This window comes from Mus pahari, chromosome 2 (assembly GCF_900095145.1).
Source record: "Mus pahari chromosome 2, PAHARI_EIJ_v1.1, whole genome shotgun sequence".
Classification (NCBI taxonomy): domain Eukaryota; kingdom Metazoa; phylum Chordata; class Mammalia; order Rodentia; family Muridae; genus Mus; species Mus pahari.
Window position 1 is genome coordinate 38,445,002 of NC_034591.1, and position 20,178 is coordinate 38,465,179.

At 38.9% G+C, this 20,178-nt stretch overlaps 1 protein-coding gene across 7 annotated transcripts in view; it reads left to right on the forward strand.

The window, feature by feature from the left end:
- St7 (suppression of tumorigenicity 7) overlaps positions 1-20,178 on the forward strand; it is a 238,825-nt gene that overhangs the window by 179,523 nt on the left and 39,124 nt on the right. For all 7 annotated transcript variants that reach the window (XR_003843297.1, XM_021190886.2, XM_021190889.2 and 4 more), the window contains one exon: positions 4,951-5,065. Coding sequence is in view for 6 of the 7 variants with exons in the window: in XM_021190886.2 (XP_021046545.1) it covers positions 4,951-5,065 (115 nt within the window). In the remaining variant the exon portion in view is untranslated. The remainder of the gene's footprint in view (positions 1-4,950; positions 5,066-20,178) is intronic.

Below are 20,178 nucleotides of genomic sequence, written 5' to 3' on the forward strand. Positions count from 1 at the left end.
GTGTTTCTCTTTGGCAGAATGGTGATAGTAGGTTGTCGCCTGGGATCTGTAAGCTTCCCAACCAGGAGCGCTTGGCTATATTTACAGTACATGTATGTGTTTCCTCCTGTGGGGCACCTCTTAAATCTAATGGGGAAAAGGGGTGAAGTTACACTCAAACATTGATACCACAATTATACCCATGGGTGTATCTTGTCAAATTGGTTTTTTATTGTAGTTTACAGGCTACACAGCTGGTAAGGTGATCAGTGACTTTCCCCTTCTTCCCCAGAAGCCTAGATAGCACCTTCCAGTACTATGAAAATGAGTCACACAGAAAAAGTTTCTAGGTCAGGATCAATTTGATCTCTCCATGTCCTGTGACCATAGTGTATGCTGTTTTTACCAATAGGGATTTACCTGAAAGGAGAATTTAACTTCTAATAACTACACATGACAGAAAAAAAGACAATGATATTTACTATGTGTAAATATTTTATAATGGGTCACATTTAAGGTGCTTGCATTTTTCTTTACTGTAACACGTAATGTGATAAACAGCTTCTTTGTAAATTTGTATTTGCATCTGGCTGATATTTTTGAAGATAAAGATAATCATGTCAATGATCTGGTGGAATCATCTAGACATATAGGGTCATGAAAGATAACCTTAATATGTTTTTTTTTTTTTTTTAAAGTTACACCTGGCTTGTAGAGGTTGAGTCAGAAAGAGGTAATACTAAGGTAAAAATCATGATGCTCATGATGGCACACTTTAGCTCAAAGCATGAGTGTGAGTAAAATTCAGACATCAAGCTCAAAGAAGAGAAACTGCTTATTCTTCAGTCTCACACTCTCCCTCTGAGCTATTTCAGCAAAGGAGAGTGTACCTACTCTTAATGTATTTGTTTTCTTAACAGCTTTGTGAGAACTTGAATGCTATCTCTACATTTTTACATATTAAAGGCTTCTGAAACCTGTAAGGTGTCAGTAGTGGTCTGGACAAGACATTAATGAGAGACTGATAGCACTGGAGGTACCAAGAATGAGGAACAGATTTGATAAGATGGTCTAGGAAAGGGAAACTTTCATTTGAATGTTAGGTGTGTTACTTTATGAACACAAGGTACAACTGTCAGGAAGACAGTTTGTAAGTTGATCTTGCCTCTTAGGTGAGAAGGCAGAGCAGGTGTTGGCATGTGAGAGCTCTTCACATGGAGATGATGACACTGAGACCCCAGAAACTCAAGTAATTTTAAAGTTCAGGTATACATTTGCCTCCTTGGGTTTTATTGAGAGTCCATATTCAAGCTTTAGCAACTAATGTTTGGGATTACATTTTAAAATTGCATAATATGATGTGTATCCTTGAAATTTGATTATTACTTAAAAAATAGGTCAAAAGTGATAAATGTTTAAATGTTACAGTTCTGCAGATGTCTTTATTGTGTTGCCAGCTGCTTCATGACAGAGAACTTAAGTTCTAACAAGCTTTAATTAGAAAAAAGTGAAAAAAAAAATCAAAGGATGATGTCAGCCAGAACCAAAGTGAACCAGAACAAGAAATACTTTTATTAGTTACAGAACATCCACAGTGTGTGGGTTGTCTCATCGGCTTCCTTTAATAGCAATGAAAATACTGCAGACCTTTTCCTGGGAGTTCAGACTGTGGGTATTTTGGACACAAAACGGTTTTGATAGATGTTTTTAGTAGTAAAATGATGTTCTTTGGGTTTGAAAAAAAAAAAAACTAAACTAAACTAAAAAATGTCCTAAATGAGTCATAGCTTTTAAAAAAACAAAACATTATTGAAAATATTCTTAACAAAAGAAGTAGACGGTCAACACCATGCATCTATTTGTTTATTGTTTAGTGGTAAATTAGCCTACTATGTTAGGGTTACTGTGATGAACCACAATGACCAAAAGCAGGTTGGAAAAAAAAAAGATTTTGACTTATACTTCCTCATTGTGGTTCATCACTGAAGGAAGTCAGGACAAGAACTCAAGCAGGGCTGCAACTTGGAAGGAAGGGCTGATACAGGGACTACTGATCACTGGCTTCTTCCCCATGGCTTGCTCAGTCTGCGTTCTTATGGAATTCATGGTTACCTGTTCACTGATGTCCCCACCCATAATGGGATGGGCCCTCCCACATCAGTCACTACGAAAATGACCTACAGGCTTGCCTAAAGCTAGATCTTACTGAAGTATTTCTCATTTGAGACTTTCTCCTGTTGAAAGACTCTGACTTGTGTCAAGTTGTCATAAAACTAGCTAGCTAGCACACCTATACTTTATTATTATTTATCTCAGCATAGTTTTTTACCATGATTATTGACATAAAATGATTTATAAACTTTTAGAGGTCATCATATTGTTATTGAAAGTAGTTGTCCATGTAGAAGATTAACTAGATCAGTGGTTCTCAACCTTCCTAACTAATGCTGCGACCTTTTAATATGGTTTCTTGTGTTGTGGTGACAGTCAATCATAAAAACATTTTTGTTGCTACTTCATAACTATAATTTTGCTACTGTTATGAACCGTAATGTAAATATCTAAAAATGCAGGATATCTGACATGTGACCCCCGTGAAAGAGTCATTTGATTCTCAAAGGGGTCACAATCTACAGGTTGAGAATCACTGAACTAGAGCATCACAAATACATGAAGTTGCTTTGTAAAGAATCTGGTCCTCTCCTTCAAGATGCAATTTAACTCTTCTGTAAGGGAAGATGTACTAGGAAATCCTTGGACTGTCCTTTCTCCTTACTTCTCACTAAAGTTGAACACTATCATGCTTTAATCCCTTTGGACCTGTCTTTCTCTGTATCTAGTTGGAAAGCATTGTTTGTTCCATTAATCTATACCTGTTATAGTAGCATCTCTTTCTCCTTGCCCTTTTACAGAACTTCATCCAATTTGCCAGGTTCAACCTAATTATGGACTACCTTGCCGATGTGCCCAGCTGATGTCCACTGTTCTCTGAAGTGCAATACCCTCGGCAGCTGTGGCCGCTATGCATTTAAAGTCTCCAGTTTGTTAAGCCCTCAAGATGGCCTTACTCCAAGCAGATTTTTTTCCTTGATATTTTACACATTCGTTTGTCTTTAAACTTCTTGTGTCACTTCTTTCCCCTGGTCCAGCAGGTGGCCTTGATTCCTGTTTTTCTAAGGTTAATCCCCTCAACCCCCCAACACAATCTCTATCACATTTTCTCCCAGCCATACTACTTTCTAGCTAGCTGCTTTCCCAGTTTCCAGTTTTGTCCAGGCAGCTTGAAACAATAGTCCCCATGCCTCTCCTTTTACTCTCTGCCTTCCATCCAAATTTCTCTGACCAAGCTACTAGTAGCTATTAAAGTCTGTGGGCTACAGTTCCTTCCTCCCCAGGTTTAGTCTCTTTATGGTACTTTGTAGTTACCAAAAATCTTCTATTGTTCTGAGAACCTCTCTTTTGGATTTCTTTCTACTTTAAATTTGTATAAATTCAGACTCATCATTTTTCTATAAGAACATGGGGAGAAAGCTTTTAATGATTTAAATATGATGTTTATTTACAATCTAATAATAATTTTATTATTTTTAAAGGATTATAATATGTGCGTGTGTTCATGTATGTGTGTGTTTGTGTGTATAAGTTCACATGTGTATGTAAATGCATGTGCACATGTGTGCTTATGCATGCAGATGCCAGAGGTCAGATCTGCGTGTTGTCAGGTACACTTTGCCTTGTTTTGTTTTCATTAAAACATTATTCAGATATTAAACATATTTTGATTGATTTTTTTTTTTTGAGAATTTCACACAACTGTTTTATCATAGTCATCCATTCCCAGCTGCCCCCAGACCTACCCCTCTTCCTTACCCATTCAACTTTGTGTCTTCTGTTTTTCAGTCTTCTCAAGTTCTGTTTGTGCTGCCAATATCCTCTTGGGTGTGGGGCCATCCTCAGAAATGTGGTCAGCTTTCCAGGAGCTGCTTCCCTAAAGGAAAGTGGCTCTCTCCCCTAGAAGCAAGGAATGACCAACCCTTAGCTTCTCCTCTAGTGGGAGGAGTTCATGCTCACCTCCTGCCTCCAGGCTGCAGTTTTGTCATCTTAGCCTTGCACCTTGTTCTGCAGACAAAACAAGGCAGCTGTGTCTCTCTCCTTGGACCCTGAGGCCTGCTGGCTGGCCTGGGCTGACTAGCAGGAAGCTCCAGGGTAGGTTTGTCTCTGCCTCCTCAGTCTGGGAGCAACAGAAGCAAGCTGTTGCCACATTTCTTTTTGCTATGGGTGCTGGGAATTAAACTGAGGTCCTCACCCTTATGTGGCGAGCACTTTATCAACTCAGCCGTCTTTCGGTCTTTATATATTTATATTATATAAATGGGACAATTTTGTATCAGTTATACTGTAAGAATAAATATTTCGTGTGTGTGTGTTTGTGTGTGTGTGTGTGTGTGTGTGTACATGCACATTTGTGTGCATACATGTTTAGAGGCCAGATCTGGTATCTATCTTGTTTTCTGTTTTTTTCTTTCTTTTCTTCCTTTCTTCCTTCCTTCCTTCCTTCCTTCCTTCCTTCCTTTCCTTCCTTTCCTTCCTTTCCTTCCCTTTTTCTTTTGGTTTAAGATAGGGTTTCTCACTGAATGTCAAGCTTACTGATTCAGCTAAAGTAGCTGCCAACAAGCCCTCGGGGTCCTCCTGTCATGGCCTCTTCAGAGCAGCATGGAGATTACTAGGCATGCTCTACAGAGTTTTGTTTGTTTTTGTTTTTAATATGAGGTCAGGATGTTGAACTCAAGTCCTTTAAATTATGTGTCAAGCACTTTACTGACTGAGCCATTTCCCCGGCCTCAAGAACTATTTCTGAAGATACTTGACTATAGGAATTATTTACTACACATATATGCTTTATTTCTTAAATATAAATGTGAAACTATAAGGCATGTATATTAATTATTTCCCTGGTCTTTTCTTTCCTAGTTAATGAAGGAGTTCCCCCTCCTAAGCATGTTCAATATCCATGAGAACCTTCTAGAAGCTCTTCTGGAACTCCAAGCATATGCTGATGTTCAGGCAGTCTTAGCAAAGTATGATGGTAAGTCCTTGGGTATTTGTATACATTTGAGAACTCTGTTCTCCTTGACATAATTCAGTGATTAGATAGGAAAGACAATGTCAAGTAGAGCTTTGCTATTACTCTAAGAATTGTCACCTGTAGTGTCTGACGGTTACTCTCCAGCCCCTTCAGTGTAGTGCTTACCCAGGCAGAAGCATTCAGAGCTTATGCTCCCCTCTTACCTGAGCTTGGCACACCCCGTTCATACTCACCCAGCAGCTGTGTGTCTCTGCTAGAGCCCCCCCCTCCTGATGGAGAGACACTCCATGTTGGATTGAGCAGCACCAAGTCTTCCCATGATACCTTGCAAGTTCACTGTGGTCACCTTGTTGATGTTCTAGATCAATACAGAACAACCAATTGCCTTGGCACAGGTGACAGTGTAGCAGATGTTTGGAGAACAAGTTCTGTTCTCTATCCTGGGTGTCTTCCTTAATAAGAGACTCCCCAGTTTCTTCCTGTGGTGTCTGTGAAGGTCCTCCACCAGTGTGCTCATTCCTCATAAGCATTTGATGTTTTCTACTTTACCTGTTACCAATGAGTCAGGTAAATAAACTGGTACAACCTAGAGAATTTAAAAGTATTCTGTTTACAGTGATATCTATGCATTTAATATTTGATTAATAGTACAAAAATTATATACATAATTTCTTGCTAGGCTTAGACTCTATAAACTCCACACTTTTCTGACTTATTTCAATAATTCTTTCCATAGAATGTGCTTGTGTATAGATTTGATGTTGTGGCATAGTTATTTAGTATAACATATTATGATATGTAATATCATAATAATCTTTTTGCATTGTAAAACATTCTTTTTTTAGTAAGCCTCATTAGTCCATTTAAGTATTATTCAGGTCACAGATTTTCTGGAATTCTTCAAACATAGAGAACAAACTATATCATTTGGATTTTATTTTTGACATAAATCCTCCCTAAGGGATGGTGTTGTTATCCTCTGCTATTAAGGAAACTGAGCTATTGTGCGCCTGTTTTTGTTTGTTTTTCTCAAAGTCTTATTCAGATTGATGGAAACTAAAAGCCTTTAGTCAGGGATGGCATCAGTTTGCCTGTATAGATCTGCATACCCTGTGTAACAAGATATACACGTATGGAACTGATTTTAAAGTATTTGTGGAATACTTTAAACAAACTGAAGAGTGTTTGGCCTTCACATCAGCTCATTTTTATTCTCTGAAGCTTGGAGATGTAAGCTATACATCATTGTGGGCACAATGTTCATATATTGAGTGTCTTTTAGTCCCAAACAAGGTAGTCTCATGCCATGGCTCCACCTGGCAATGCATTTTGCCCAATGCAGGGTTCTTGTTCTCGTCATCAGTGCTGGTCTCCCCTTAGCACACTAAGCCTTAAGAAGTAAGGCTTTAACTAAAAAGCCTTTGAGATCACAGGTCTCCAGACTTCTTTCAGGAGGACCTCAGTTCATTACAGAAATCATCAGCTTTGTGTTATAAAACCGATTGCCAAGTAAAGAAATGAACTCACTTGGACTTATTCACTGTCTCAATGTATCCCATTGCACAGCCTCCATTCCTCAAAAATCAAATACTGATTTATTAAATTCTGATAACATATGTTCACATTACTTGTTACAACAGCCTGTCCCACCCTCCACTAAAACTTGGCTTGCACTTTGAAAAATTCCTTTATTTCAAATGGACATGCTCACCCTATCAAGGCCCATGTTGAGCTTTGTTTATGTTGTGTACCTGGCAACAGAAATGATGTTCTTGTTCATTATTCATGGAAAAAGAGTCTCACTGGTGGCAGGACACATAGTGTTGCTGAACTGCCTCATTAGAGGCTTTGAGTTCAGCAGTTGTCAATAGAGTGCAGCTGACCTAACGCCCACTGAACTCTGCCGGGACTTTTGGTGCGGACTTGGCTCGTGCTTGTATCACTTACAGTAGAAGCCTAATGAACTGGCTGCTGAAGTTGCTGTTCTTGAGGGTGATCTGTAGACACTTAGGACTGTAAGAACATGTCTCCTGCTCTTTATCCCAGCCCTTGGTTGGTTCTTTGAAGTTCATCCCTGATGCTTTTCTTGAAGGCCCGAAGGATCTTGACTGTGCTTCTAGTCCTGTATCTGGCTGGCCCTGTACAAGGAAGTGAGTGCTCTGCAGCTCCTGGAGTAGATAGCTTATGGGGTGCCCTGTGTTTTGCCTTGGTTCAGCTTCAATCATTCTTATCTAAGTTGCTCGAGACAGCATTTTGAATCGCAGCCTTCCATCCCTCTCATACAGTCCCACCCAAAACAACAGGATTATGTTATCTTTCCAAGTTGGAATGTTCTGGTTGGGTGGCTGTTTCTGGGATGGTTTATGGGCACAGCAGTCCTTTATTATTTGTTAAGTGGCTAAGTTTTATAAGTCATGTTCTGGGAAGTGACATGAAGGGATTAGAGATGCTTTACTGACCTTTGTAAAAAAGATTTAGAAAAATGACAAGAATGGAGAGGGAGAAAAAAAACTGAGAAATAAACATGCTTTAGGGGGAAGAGGAAGACAAAATATATTCCCACTTGCCTCATAATTCTTTACTATTAATAAAAAAAAAAGAAGAAAATTTGACTTTGAAATTTTGAGTTTGAAAATTACTCATATTCACAAATTCTTCCAAAAGACCCTGTGAAAATTGCCTTTTCTAGGATTACAGATTAACTGGCCATACTTTCTTGTGATCTAAATTCCAATTTGGATTTTGTCATTGAGCTAACATCTCATGCCTTGTTACTCTACACATTTGTCTAAAATCTTGATTGTCATTTCTGAGGGGTTTCATTTGCTTCTGTTTTCAGTTTCTTCACCACCACAATGCCCAGTGGCTAAAGTAATGGTAGAAACAACAGCCAACACATTGGGTTCTTATAATATGTTGGTGCCAGACATTGTCTAAGCTTTCATATATGACTACATATTTGGTAGGTGCTATTGTTAGCTTCATTTAGTGTTGTGCTGTGTCTGAGAAGTATCTTGTTGATGGTACTCCCCAAACTGTCAAAGCAAAGACATGTAGATGTAAGAGACAAGAGACCGACTGTAGACAGTCATTGTTTACATGATAGGAGAATCGTTGATAAGAGTCGAGGTGTCCATTCCAGGCCTATCCTTTCACCATCACCTACTGCTGTCTGCTTTTGGTAGTATTTGTAACTTTAAAAAATCAGTACCAATCTTCAAACATGTTATACTCATTAGCTACAGCAACTCTTGCAAGGAGATCACTACTCCATTTCAGCAGATTTACAAACTGAGGTGTTGCGAATTTACATAACTTGCAAACTTACACATTCCTAAACAACTGCAGAGCTAGAATTCAACTCCATGTAGGGTTAACTATAAAGCTCATGTGTTTTCCATAAATGTGAGTCGTGCTGCACTGATGGACTCTGCTTTTCATACTACGGCATGAAATGTGTGGGCGGGGCCATCGTGCAGAGTGTCCATGATGCTTGCCTTGAGATCATTCCTTAGGAAATTGGGATCTCTAAATGTGCTTGCCTTTCTGTTACTATCTTCAAAATATGGCCTGTGATCTTCAATAAAACTATTTAATTTTATCACAAAAGGATTTGATATATAACATTAATTTGATTTGAGATTTATCGTATTTTTCATCCATGTATTTGTTATATATGAAATATGTTCACTATTACAAGGTCATCAGAAACTTCATTTAAAAGCAATGTAAAAACTACTACAGTCTTTGGATCCACTTTCAAGAAAGTTTATAGGCTATCTTGAGACTAAAGGTTAAAAACTTTAGTCTCAAAGCTTAAGATGGTACAGAAGAAAATAATCCATATATCTGATTCATTATAATCTGGGCATTTCAATTTTAAAAGACTCTCACCGCACCAATGAATGTGCCTGTGCTGAGTACACAGTACACTTAGAAGCATTTACATCTGCTGTTTTTAGTTAATAATCCCTAGGATTTCAGACGGCATAAAGGGTGGAGGACTTAACCTTCTAAGCCTCCATGCCTTCTGTGGAAATGGAATCAAGGCTTAGAAAGTTCAGCAACTTGCTTAAGATGACACAGCAGGCGATTGGTTAGGGAAGTGTCCTTCCTGCTTGGTATTGAGAACTGTGAGGCCCAGAGGAGGAATGGAGAAACTAGTAGCTGGTTTGCAGAGCCTCCTTGCTGTTCCTCAGTTTTTCTAGCCTTGGTCAATCTTATGTAAATAGAAAGCTATGTATTCAATGTCAGCTGAAATATGAGGATAAGAGCCAGTCCTGCTTCCCCACAAAGCTAGTGTATGACCTATTATAGAGACTAATCATAGAGGTAATAGAGCATATAGAGAAATATTTGATTATTAAAAACAGAATTTCTTAGGTTCACCTGAAAGCTGTAAACAGAAACCTTTTTGAATTTTGACTCCTGATAGAAAGACAAAGCATTCCTTTGGATTTAGTGTTTGTTGCATTTCTCTTTGATATGAGAAAAATATTTGACAGAAACAGCTTAAGGGAGAAAAATGTATTTTGGCACACAGCTTCAATCTACCTTGAGGGAAAGATGCAGTTGCTTGGTCCATAGAGGTACGTGTTTGCTGCTTCCACTTCTTACATCTGGGGAACCAAGGAGGAGAGAGTGTGGACCGAAAATGGGGCTGGGCTATCACTATCAAAACCCACTGCTGGTGGCCTGTGTCTAGCAAGTAGGCACTATGTGCTAAAGGGTCTAAAGCCTCCCCTGGACAATACTAGCTAGAGACTTAAGTGTTTAAACACACGAGCTTGTGACACACAAAATGTTAACAGAGCCCCTCCAGCCTTGTAGCAATACACAAACAGAAACACAGACCCAAGCTCTTTGGATATTTACACTACTTTCTACTGTAGGTCTAAATTTAAGGACATAAAGTTTCCTATAAGGAACAGCTGATTTTTTTTTTTTTTAGTCAAAAATGTATAAACGCAACAATTACATCAAGACAATTTACTGGTAACATTGAACCCATGGTAAATTAGCATTGTTACCTGTCAGCTGGTAATCTACAAAGGGCATACTCCAAAACAGTGCATGATTCTAATGTAGAAGGAATGCTTTCATTTTAATAGATTGAAAACGGAAGCTATGAAGAAATCTTTCTGTGTTGAGACTTAAGCTAACAAGCTTTATACTGGTCCTTTCATAGTCAGGCTGTTCATTGTCCAAGCCTTTGTAACCAACTCATACTAGTTTCAGTGAAATGGACACTGTACACCCTGTGTTTATCCTTAGTTTGTTTTCTGTTTGCCTTTGAAGAAACCAGGAACAGAGGGTATTTGAGGAGGCAGAAGAACCAATGAGTAAGACCCATATTCTCATAATCAGATTATTCAGACCTTTAAATGGTACATTTCAGCCAAGCAGTAATGCAAGTTTTAGGTATACACAACTTCTAAAACATCCACCACAAAATTAGGCTGCTGTAGCAAATGAAGTTTTGAAGGGTTGTCAGTCCTTTTAGTGATTCGAAACCTAGTCCAGCTCCTGGACTAGCTGCTATGAAAATGATCAAGTATGTTATGCAAGTGGTTAAAGCGAATTTTAGTGTAAAAGATGGGCCAATGAAGCAGTTAGTTCTTCAGACAAGAAAATAATCATTACCACTGATACCATGAACTGTGGCTTCCAGCTCATAAGCATGAATCACTGTGAAGCTTTGCCAAGCTTTGGACTAGGTGCCCTCCTGATTCGGACACCAGAGGTCAGCTGCCAAGCAGTCTAGGCCTTTGAGATCACGAATGATACACTGTCAGATGATGGGATATGTATGTAGTAAGCATGAGTTCTGATAATGGATGTCATTTCAACAAGGGTTGCATGCATGAGGGACTTCTGTCTCTGATGATGGAGAAGACTGTTCATAAGTGCATACATCTGTAATGCACATAGTTGGCACACTCACAAACCCCTTAAATTTATGTTGGCTTTGGTAATCCTTATTGCCCAGTTATCATAATTTACCAAGGTAACATTCCTCCCCAGCCAGCCATTACCATCACTGAAACTGCCGTGTTTGGCTCCAAAGCACCAGCCACAGAAGGACCCTTTGACAGAACTTCTGGGGTAATCTAGTCCAAAAGTTGCAAATCACATCTGGTGTTTGGCTTTGCAGCATAAGATGAATTTTTCTGGGTGTAGCTGAATGCATGTTCCTTGCTCTTCCCCCTGCCCAAAATTACTAAGGCCATGTAGAATTTCCCGATTGAATCATTGAAATCCCAGACGGCACATTTTTTTTTTTGAGTTTTTTTTGTATATCAATCCTTTTTATTTCTTCAGTGAATTTTCCTCTTTGGTTGAAAGGGGACCTTGGATTAGCTTTCTTGGAGGTGGGGCAAAAAGACCTCACACTGCCTGGAACTAGCAACAACAGAGTTTAAGGGTAGGTTTCTACATTGCTGTTGTTTCCCTCATATGATGACTGGGGGAAGTGTGGAACGTTTCCTGAGTGTACTACAAGGTTAAGAGCATCACGCAACAGGCACTCATAGCATTTCACAGTCCACAAACAGTTGTGAACATGAGACAGGCAGCTGTCTTTATTCTTTCATTTTCTTATTTCTGTTTGTTTGGAGAATCTGTGAGTACTGCCTTTGTTAGGTTAATGTGAATTTCAAGTGTGTCCGATAGAGATGATGCCAGTTTGGTGCCCAAACAAGAAGAGAGACACAGGATACCATGTCTACATTGCTTGGAGCCAGATGTGTTTTATATTTGGAGGCTTCTATTTTATAGTTTATAAATTTTGAGTAATTGAGTGTTCCTAATCTGAAAATTTCTAAAGTCCAAAGCTTTTTGAATTGAGCTTAAAAGTGTTGGCCTTTGGAGCACAGATGTTCAACCTGGAGTTGGTAGTAGATTGCAAAGAGTGATTAGGATAACAGTTTCAAATTATTTTATCAAGGATGTATTAAAACATATAAAAAATATTTTAGGTACAACTTGATTCAGGGCTTAATGTGACCTATTTTGTGTAACTTTGTTTATACTTTAGAATAGAAAGATATTACACATATGTGTGTGTGTGTGTGTGTGTGTGTGCGTGTGTGTGTGTGCGCACACCATAATGATATATTTAATGAAGGTGAATCAGTACTTGGGGCATTTATTTAAACATACCACAGCTGTGTAGAGAAATAATGTCTTTGAGAACCAGCTCTGTGTCCTGTTTTTCTTGGGCCCCTGTATAATGGAGTAGTCATTTGGAACATCTGCTGTTAGTGAATGAATCAGAAATGGAAATGTCATTATGGGGTAGTGTCATTTGTGAGGTAGCTTGGGGGTTATTTATCTGCAAGATTCTACCCTTCAAAGCTTTTTAGAACCATAGATATGAGATTTGACCCCTGCTTGATCTGTCTCAAGCATAAGAACAGTAATGTTCTATTAAACCTCATCTTGATCATTATCTTTGGTAGATGAACAAAAGAAAATGAGATCAAAGAGATTGGCCTCTTAAATTGCTTTATCTGGAGTTTAGTTCCATGAATTCTTCTTCAAGATTATTGCATTGAATTTTTGTTCTTATGAGCCCTGTATAACTTTGGAAAATTCAAGTCATTCCCCCTAAATGACCTTCTTTTCCCAGTGTTCCAGGAAAGGGTCTAGGAGGAGCCAGAAGAGGTGCGGCTAGCCTTTCTTGTTTCAGGAGGAAGGCTCATCTTTGCTTCATCCTTGTCTCTGCTTTCACTCTTTTTTCCACCATGCCCGTTTGCTTTCCACCATTATTTCAATCAGGCATCTTGATGAGAGCACTAGCAAGTTGCTATACTTCTTGTTGGAACACTAGAGGTAAAGATAATTGCAAGAAACACATCTTGAGAAATAACTCATTTGTGGTTTTTCTCTTAAAACTCCCATTAACATTGATTACTCTTGTCTTTCAAGAGATAAATTAGTTGTAGATATTGTTATTGAAGGATGCTAATATCAAGAAATTTGAGATATGGATACATTAATTTAGATTTTACTTAGCAGATACTGACTACCAAGTATATTTCAGACATTGCTTTTGTGTTGTGGTTACAAAGAGCTCAAGATACACAACATTTACTTTCTATAGAACACCAAGTGAAGTAATTATGGGGAGAAACACTGGAAGAGATAAGGATTATGATAGTAGGGTTTATCCGAAGATGGCTGTACTACTTCATCTAGCAAGGAGAAGTGAGGAGATCATTCTTGGAGGAGGTGGTATCTAAACTGATATAGACAGTGAGTGCACTTGTATTGAATTTTTGGAATATATGGAACATATGGAAGCTACAGGAGGCATGGCCAGTATGACTTGTATGAGAATTTCTAATTTTTCATATTGTAGAGGGATAGACAAAGGGCATAGTAAATGGCAGAAGATACATGCAGTGAAATATGTAGGAAACAGACCTGAACAGTTTTGAGTCAGGCTGGGATTTTGTTCAAAAGTCAATCTCAAAGGAAACTTCCATCTGCCCTCATTGTGTAAAGAGTAGAATAATGGGCTCATACTCTGCCCTTGTTTGACTTCAGGTTGGTCGAATAGGAATGGCCCCTATAGATTCATATGTTTCAATACTTGGCTCATAGTGTGTGGCATTTAAAAGGTGTGGCCTTGTTGGAGGAAGTATGACATTGTAGGGGTGGGCTATGAGGTTTCTTCTGCTCAAGCTATACCCTGTGTAGCACACAGTCTAGTTCTGCTGCCTGTGGATCAAGATGTAGAACACTGAGCTCCTGCTCCTGCTCCTGCTCCTGCTCCTGCTCCTGCTCCTGCTCCTGCTCCTGCTCCTGCTCCTGCTCCTGCTCCTGCTCCTGCNCTCCTGCTCCTGCTCCTGCTCCTGCTCCTGCTCCTGCTCCTGCTCCTGCTCCTGCTCCTGCTCCTGCTCCTGCTCCTGCTCCTGTTCCTGCTCCTGCTCCTGCTCCTGCATCATGTCTGCCTGCTCATCACCATGTTCTGTCATGATGATAATGGACTGAATCTCTGAAATTATAAATCAGCCCCAATTAAATATTTTCCTTTTTAAGAGTTGCTATACTCGTGGTGTCTCTTCACAGCAATAAAACACAAACTAAGACAGGAAATGAACATTTTTTCCAAAGCTCTCAGACATGAGAGTGAAATCCTCTTAACAAGAAGTGACTTTCTGATACTATACTTGAGTACCATTTGACCCCCAGGGGCAGTTGGAAGCCATTGTAAACATCAATTGAAGTCTCTGGGAAGTGGGATTTGTTTCTTTAGACAAGTGACAGCCCCAGTATAGACAGTCTCTAACATCTTCCTGGTGAGCAAATCTTCCTATTGTTAGCTACTGGACATTTGCTCTCTGCTGATCTCCCGACCATAGCAAACTGTCTATAAAGACAGTTGCAACTGTAGATACTCCTTCTGGAAGTGTACCTAAGACACGGGGAGGCTGCTTGGCCACAGTCTGTCAACACCTATCTGGTTTTGCTAGGCCATATGACAACATAAGGATAAGCATGGGTCAGGGAGAGAGCAGGTAAACACCCCAAAGGCTGAACTTGTGACAATGGACTGCATGCTGTGAATGCATGGGGAGTTGCAGGAGTTCTGTTTGCTAATCAAACCCTCTGATAAACCAGTGCCTTGCTGCCACTCTAGTTACTGCAAAAGAAGTCAAAACATAGGAGTGATATTCTACTTCATCAGAAGGTCAGTTCTTAAATGGAGATGCTTAATCATAAGATAAAGAAAGAAGCATTAGGCACAGTGTCCCTTGAACTTAGAAGAAACAATAGTAAAAAGCCAAAGTCACAGGCTTTTTCTTTAATTCAGAGGAAAGATAAATGTGGACTCACAAATGGGAATTCATTGCACATAACTGACCTGATGTTGATGGATGAAAAACTGTTTTACAGGAAAATAGTTTAGAAAGTTTGGGTGACTGATGAAATGCAAAGGAAATAAAAACAATTAAAGCATATGAAAACATCAGAATGGCAGATCTACAGGCATGACTCAGAGAGTAAGAGCCCTTGCTTTCAGAACAGAAGACCTTGCATTTGGATTCCTGCACCTATGTCAAAAGCCAGACAGTGATATAGAGGGCTAGACAGAAAGATCAATGGCACTTGATGGCCACAGAATCTCCAGCTTTAGTAAGAGATCCCATCTCAAAGGAATTAGATAAAACGTCTTCCTTTTGGCCCTTGTGGATGCCCATGGTACTTCCACATGCAGCATGCACACATATATTACACACACACATACAGAAAAAGAAAAAGAATGAAAATATCAGATGTCAAGTAACTGTGTAGCTACAAGTAAGGCATATACCAGTGTGATGGTATTTAGGGTAGTAATGATCTCAGGGAAGAAAATGTCTCGGTATTTAATGTGTAAAGTTATGGTCTATGCAAAACAGAGAATAAAGTATAAGATAATATGAGAAGGGAAATAAAATCAGATGTCACAACTGGTAGTTTGGGGATAGTGACAAAGACATGTGCTACAAGACTAATTTTACCAGTATTTTACTGGTAACTCTCAAGAGCCTCTTAGCCTGCCTGCCTTTCTACCCTCCCTCCTTCTTCTTTCCCTTTACTTATCTCTCTTAGTTGGGTCTTAACTGTTTAGTTTAGGCTTGTTTTGACCTTGAGGTCCTCTGTCCCTGCTTCCCACAGTGGTTATGTGTGCCATTCTGCCTGTCTGGACCTACATTTTATTTTAAATTTTAAAAAGAAATACCTGAGCAGAATAACCATAGAAGCACTAGGCTGTTATCTCTGTCTTTGTCTTTATTTCACATCAGTACTATTTGGAGAAGAAAGTACTGCATTAAATGTTAGTAGGAAATCACAACTTCTTGTTCTGGTTTCTATGGCAAATGATACTTGTTGGTCATTTTCTGAGAAGTACAGCAAAGAAATAAATCCCAGTAAAATTCTAGAAAGCATAATTACGTGTTTTATGAGCATTTAGCAGAGATAGAGGTAACTGAAATTCCAGGATGTATACTCTGGAGAATTTTTTAGCAAATAAACACAGATGAGATAGTGGCTGTGAAAATATTTATAGTATATACAATAGTCTTAAATGTTTATCTTATTAGTTTAAGTGGCCAATTTCTTTCATGTTTCTAAATTGGAGGAATGCCATAAACCTGATTATATCTTGAAACAAAACATTTGCTAATGTTTTAGATGTTGTTATTATAGTTAACATAGAGCAACATTTTATTTATATATATATATATATATATATATATATATATATATATATATATATATATATAAAATCACTGTAGCCAGTTGCAAATAATTATGATCTCTAGAAGCTTGATTCCAGATTTCCTTCATGGTACTACCATTGTCAATTTTTGTTGTTGTTGTTGATATTTTTTGACAAGATTTTTGTGTGTAGTCAGAATGACCTGAAATTCACAATCCTTCTACCTTAGCCTCCAAAGTACAGATTATAAGCATGCATCCTAGACCCCTCTGCCAATATTTTTAAATTACAGGCAAGTTGGTATAGTTATAGATCATGTGAGATGATTTATATTTATTCCAGCTGTGAAATTGGCATTATTTCTTAATTCCATTTAAAAACAACTAATAATAATAATAATAATAATAACAGTGTTGCTCTGAGAATGAAATAATACCAAGGCTTTCTCCTTAGCAAGCTCTCAACAACTGTCTGCAGTAACTTTGATGGAGGTAGTGATGTGGAGAGAGAGGTGTACTTATGAAATGCACAGATGGGGTAAAGCTATAGGTGGCAGCTTGAATCAGAAAGATGACTACGAAGCTGCATGGCCATGGGGAAGGCAGTAAAATTAATGCTAGAGAATTAGTAAGATCGAGAATAGAGTGGAGACACATGTGAAATCCTGCCTAGTTGTTTTCAAACTTTCAGAACATTTTCATGGCCTCTGTGGAAGAGGGAAGAAAATCAAATTTTGGCTGAAATCAATTTGAAGACTTCCTGAGGATTTATTTGGCTGACCACACCATTATGGGAACAAATGAGATCTCAGGTGCTCAGTGGTAGGCCTGGCTGGTGCTCAGTGGGATGCTAGTGGCAGTGATGGCTCTGGTACAGCACATGTCCCTAGAGCTCCTCCTGGACGGGTGTGGGTGCTGTGAGGCTTGCTGCGATCCCAAGTCTCACTTTAAACCACACATTGCTCAGGAACCCAACTAGATAAAAGTAATGCAGGTTCTGTCATTTCAGACATTAGAGACTTTACCATGGGAAACTGGAAGAAAAGAGACATTTTAGCTACTTTAATGTTTGTAGGACTAACTTGGGAAATGATTTGATCCTGTCTTGTCCTAGAAGGCAGGCAAGTGGGTATAGGTTCTTCTAGAGCAAGTGAAGACTGCAGCAAGTGATTGAAGGTCAATAAAGATGGGAGGGAGATCACACTGTAAGAAAAGTGCCTCGACTCAAGTTTAATTATAATATCACACCACCCCTGTGTGTGTGTGTGTGTGTGTGTGTGTGTATTTATCACCATTCCTGTACGATCTACCACTGAATTATACCCCAACCCAAATTCCAATTCTTAAGAGGAGTTTATGGTAATTGTTGCTTAATGTCTCTTGTAAAAGGAAGAAAAAGGCAGATTTCACATATGAACACTCATGGGGAAAATGTCTTCCCCTTTCAGAAAAGGACATATAGAAACACAAGTGTTGGTTTTAACAAATATAAGTGATTATTGAGGTATAAATTATACAGTCATATACATATCTTATACATACCTTATAGATAGTGGAAAATGGCTTTTTACTTAGATATATGCCTGTTTGACCCATCTAGGGTGAAACAAAGATCTTGTAGCATTGTTCAGTGAAGTTAAATATTCACCCTTTATCTCAGCCATTCTGTTTTCAGTCACACTCCCAAGAGAAAGGAGTATTTTTAAAGTGTACATAAGACACACAGTCCCAGGGTCCTTTGTTAGAGTAGCCTAAAGCTGGAAAGTGATCCAAATGTCTGGTAATAAGAGAGTGTCTCGTGTATACACACACTGAGGAGTCCTCAGACATGAAAAGAAATGAAAATGCTGGCTACTATGGATAGACTCCAGAAATGCCATGGGCTTCCTTCTGTATGACATCCAAGACTGTGGCTTTTAATGAAAGACTTTGATAACAGTTTGATTTTGCATATTAACATACTTCCCCTTTCAGAAAAGGACTTATAGAAACAAAAATTGAAGAAAAATTAGGCAAATACCAGCAGTTCATGTTGGCTGATGAGAAATAGAGAGTTAGCATACTTTTTTCTATAGGAAGTAATGGGGTGAATTGTGTGGTTTTGTTCTTACCCTTTCATTTCATTATAATACCACATCACTAGTGTGTGTGTGTGTGTGTGTGTGTGTGTGTCTGTGTGTGTCTGTGTGTGTCTGTGTGTTTAGATTGAGCCCAAGGCCTTGTGTATGCTAACTGTATGATCTACCACTGAATTATACCCCAACCCCAGTTCCAATTCCTAAGAGGACTTTATGGTAATTATTGCTTAACTCCTCTTTTAAAAGGCAGAAAGCCACTGTAGAGTTAATCTGTCATTACCAAACAAACTAAATATTCTATATACAATTACATTTTAGTCTCTTCCAAAGAATGAAAGTTCCTGGCAGTATGAGCAAGCAGATACTCTCTGCTCACAGCTTTTGATATTAACATTTGCTGTGACAAATTTCATTTGTTTATCTTGTCATTTTATCCTTTTCCATAGTGACAAAGCATGAAATCACAGGGCAAGCCCATGTCCAGGAAACAGACTTGTGGCCACCATGTACAGGATGAACAGGGTGGGAACAAGCATAAAGGGCCAGTGAGGGGGTTCTCTATGCCATGGAGCAGTTCTTTATCTTTGTGGGTGGTGGTGTTACTGAATCTGGATAGTACAGGTGCATTCTTAAATATATGTAAGATGGTGAGATGGGCAAAGCCAAAGTATTCAGGTCACTGCAGCCAGGACAGCTACAGCTTTGTTGTTGTTGTTCTTGTTCTTGGTACTATGGTTATGTGAAATATGACCTTTTAGGGAATTCAGAAATCTTTGTACTGTTTTCACATTTTTCTGTACTCCTAAAGTTAGCAAAAATCACTTCAAAAAGCATAATAGGTAGCAGTTTCCATGTCTGAGCTTTAGAGGGGCCAGGAATCTGAGCGGTAGGGATAGAATGCAAGAGGCCTATAAGAAATTACACTTACTCCTTCTAGTTTCTTGAAATGAGCCCAAAATATCAGCTTCCGCCTATTTGGATATTATTAGCAAAAATATGTTAATGAGGTGACATCCTGCTGTAGGCACAAACAATCTTGAAACAAACGGACAATCAATCATCTATCTGGCATGAATGTTGTAATATTGGTGATGGTGAAGAAGTTTTGCTTGAACATAGTTTCTGAGATCTAGTCTACAAAGTCCCCTGTCTCTTTCAGTTCTGTGTTGTTATTGTTCCTAGCAAAGATCTAAGAAAGGTTAGATCTGCTTGTCCTACAACAGAAGCCAAGTAGTCCAAAGAAAGGTTGCAACATAGAAGAACCTTATTTTGGTGAGTTAGATGGTGGGAACAGGTGGGGACCATCTTGTTGGACAGGGCCATCTGGCTGAAGGCTCATGGAGGGTTGGTTAATATGGAAATGGCTGAGTCTGGCTGAACCTGCTTCACACATTTTGAACTACAGAATTCTTCCTTTCTCACTGTTGTCAACCTTTAAAATTTTGTATACACATTCTCAGAGACTCTTAGGGATTCCATTGCTGTGAAGAGACACCATGACCAAAGCAACTCATACAAAAGTAAACATTTAATTGGGTCAGGCTTATACCTTCAGAGGTTCAATCCATGATCATCATGGCAGGAAGCCAAAACAGCTGTCATTCTTTCAAGGAATGAATTTCTGCTGCTGCCACTGGCCAATTGCGAGATTCCTTTACAGTTTTCCTATAGGGTTATCTCTTCAAAAGTTGCAAGCAGTCCATGAAGAGATTTATAGGGCATTCCACACATTAAGGGTGAATTTTGAGGCATGTGGGAGAAAGGATAGTTGTAATTTCTTTAGTGACGAAGCTTTCTCTCCAGCCCTAGTTTATTTTGAAT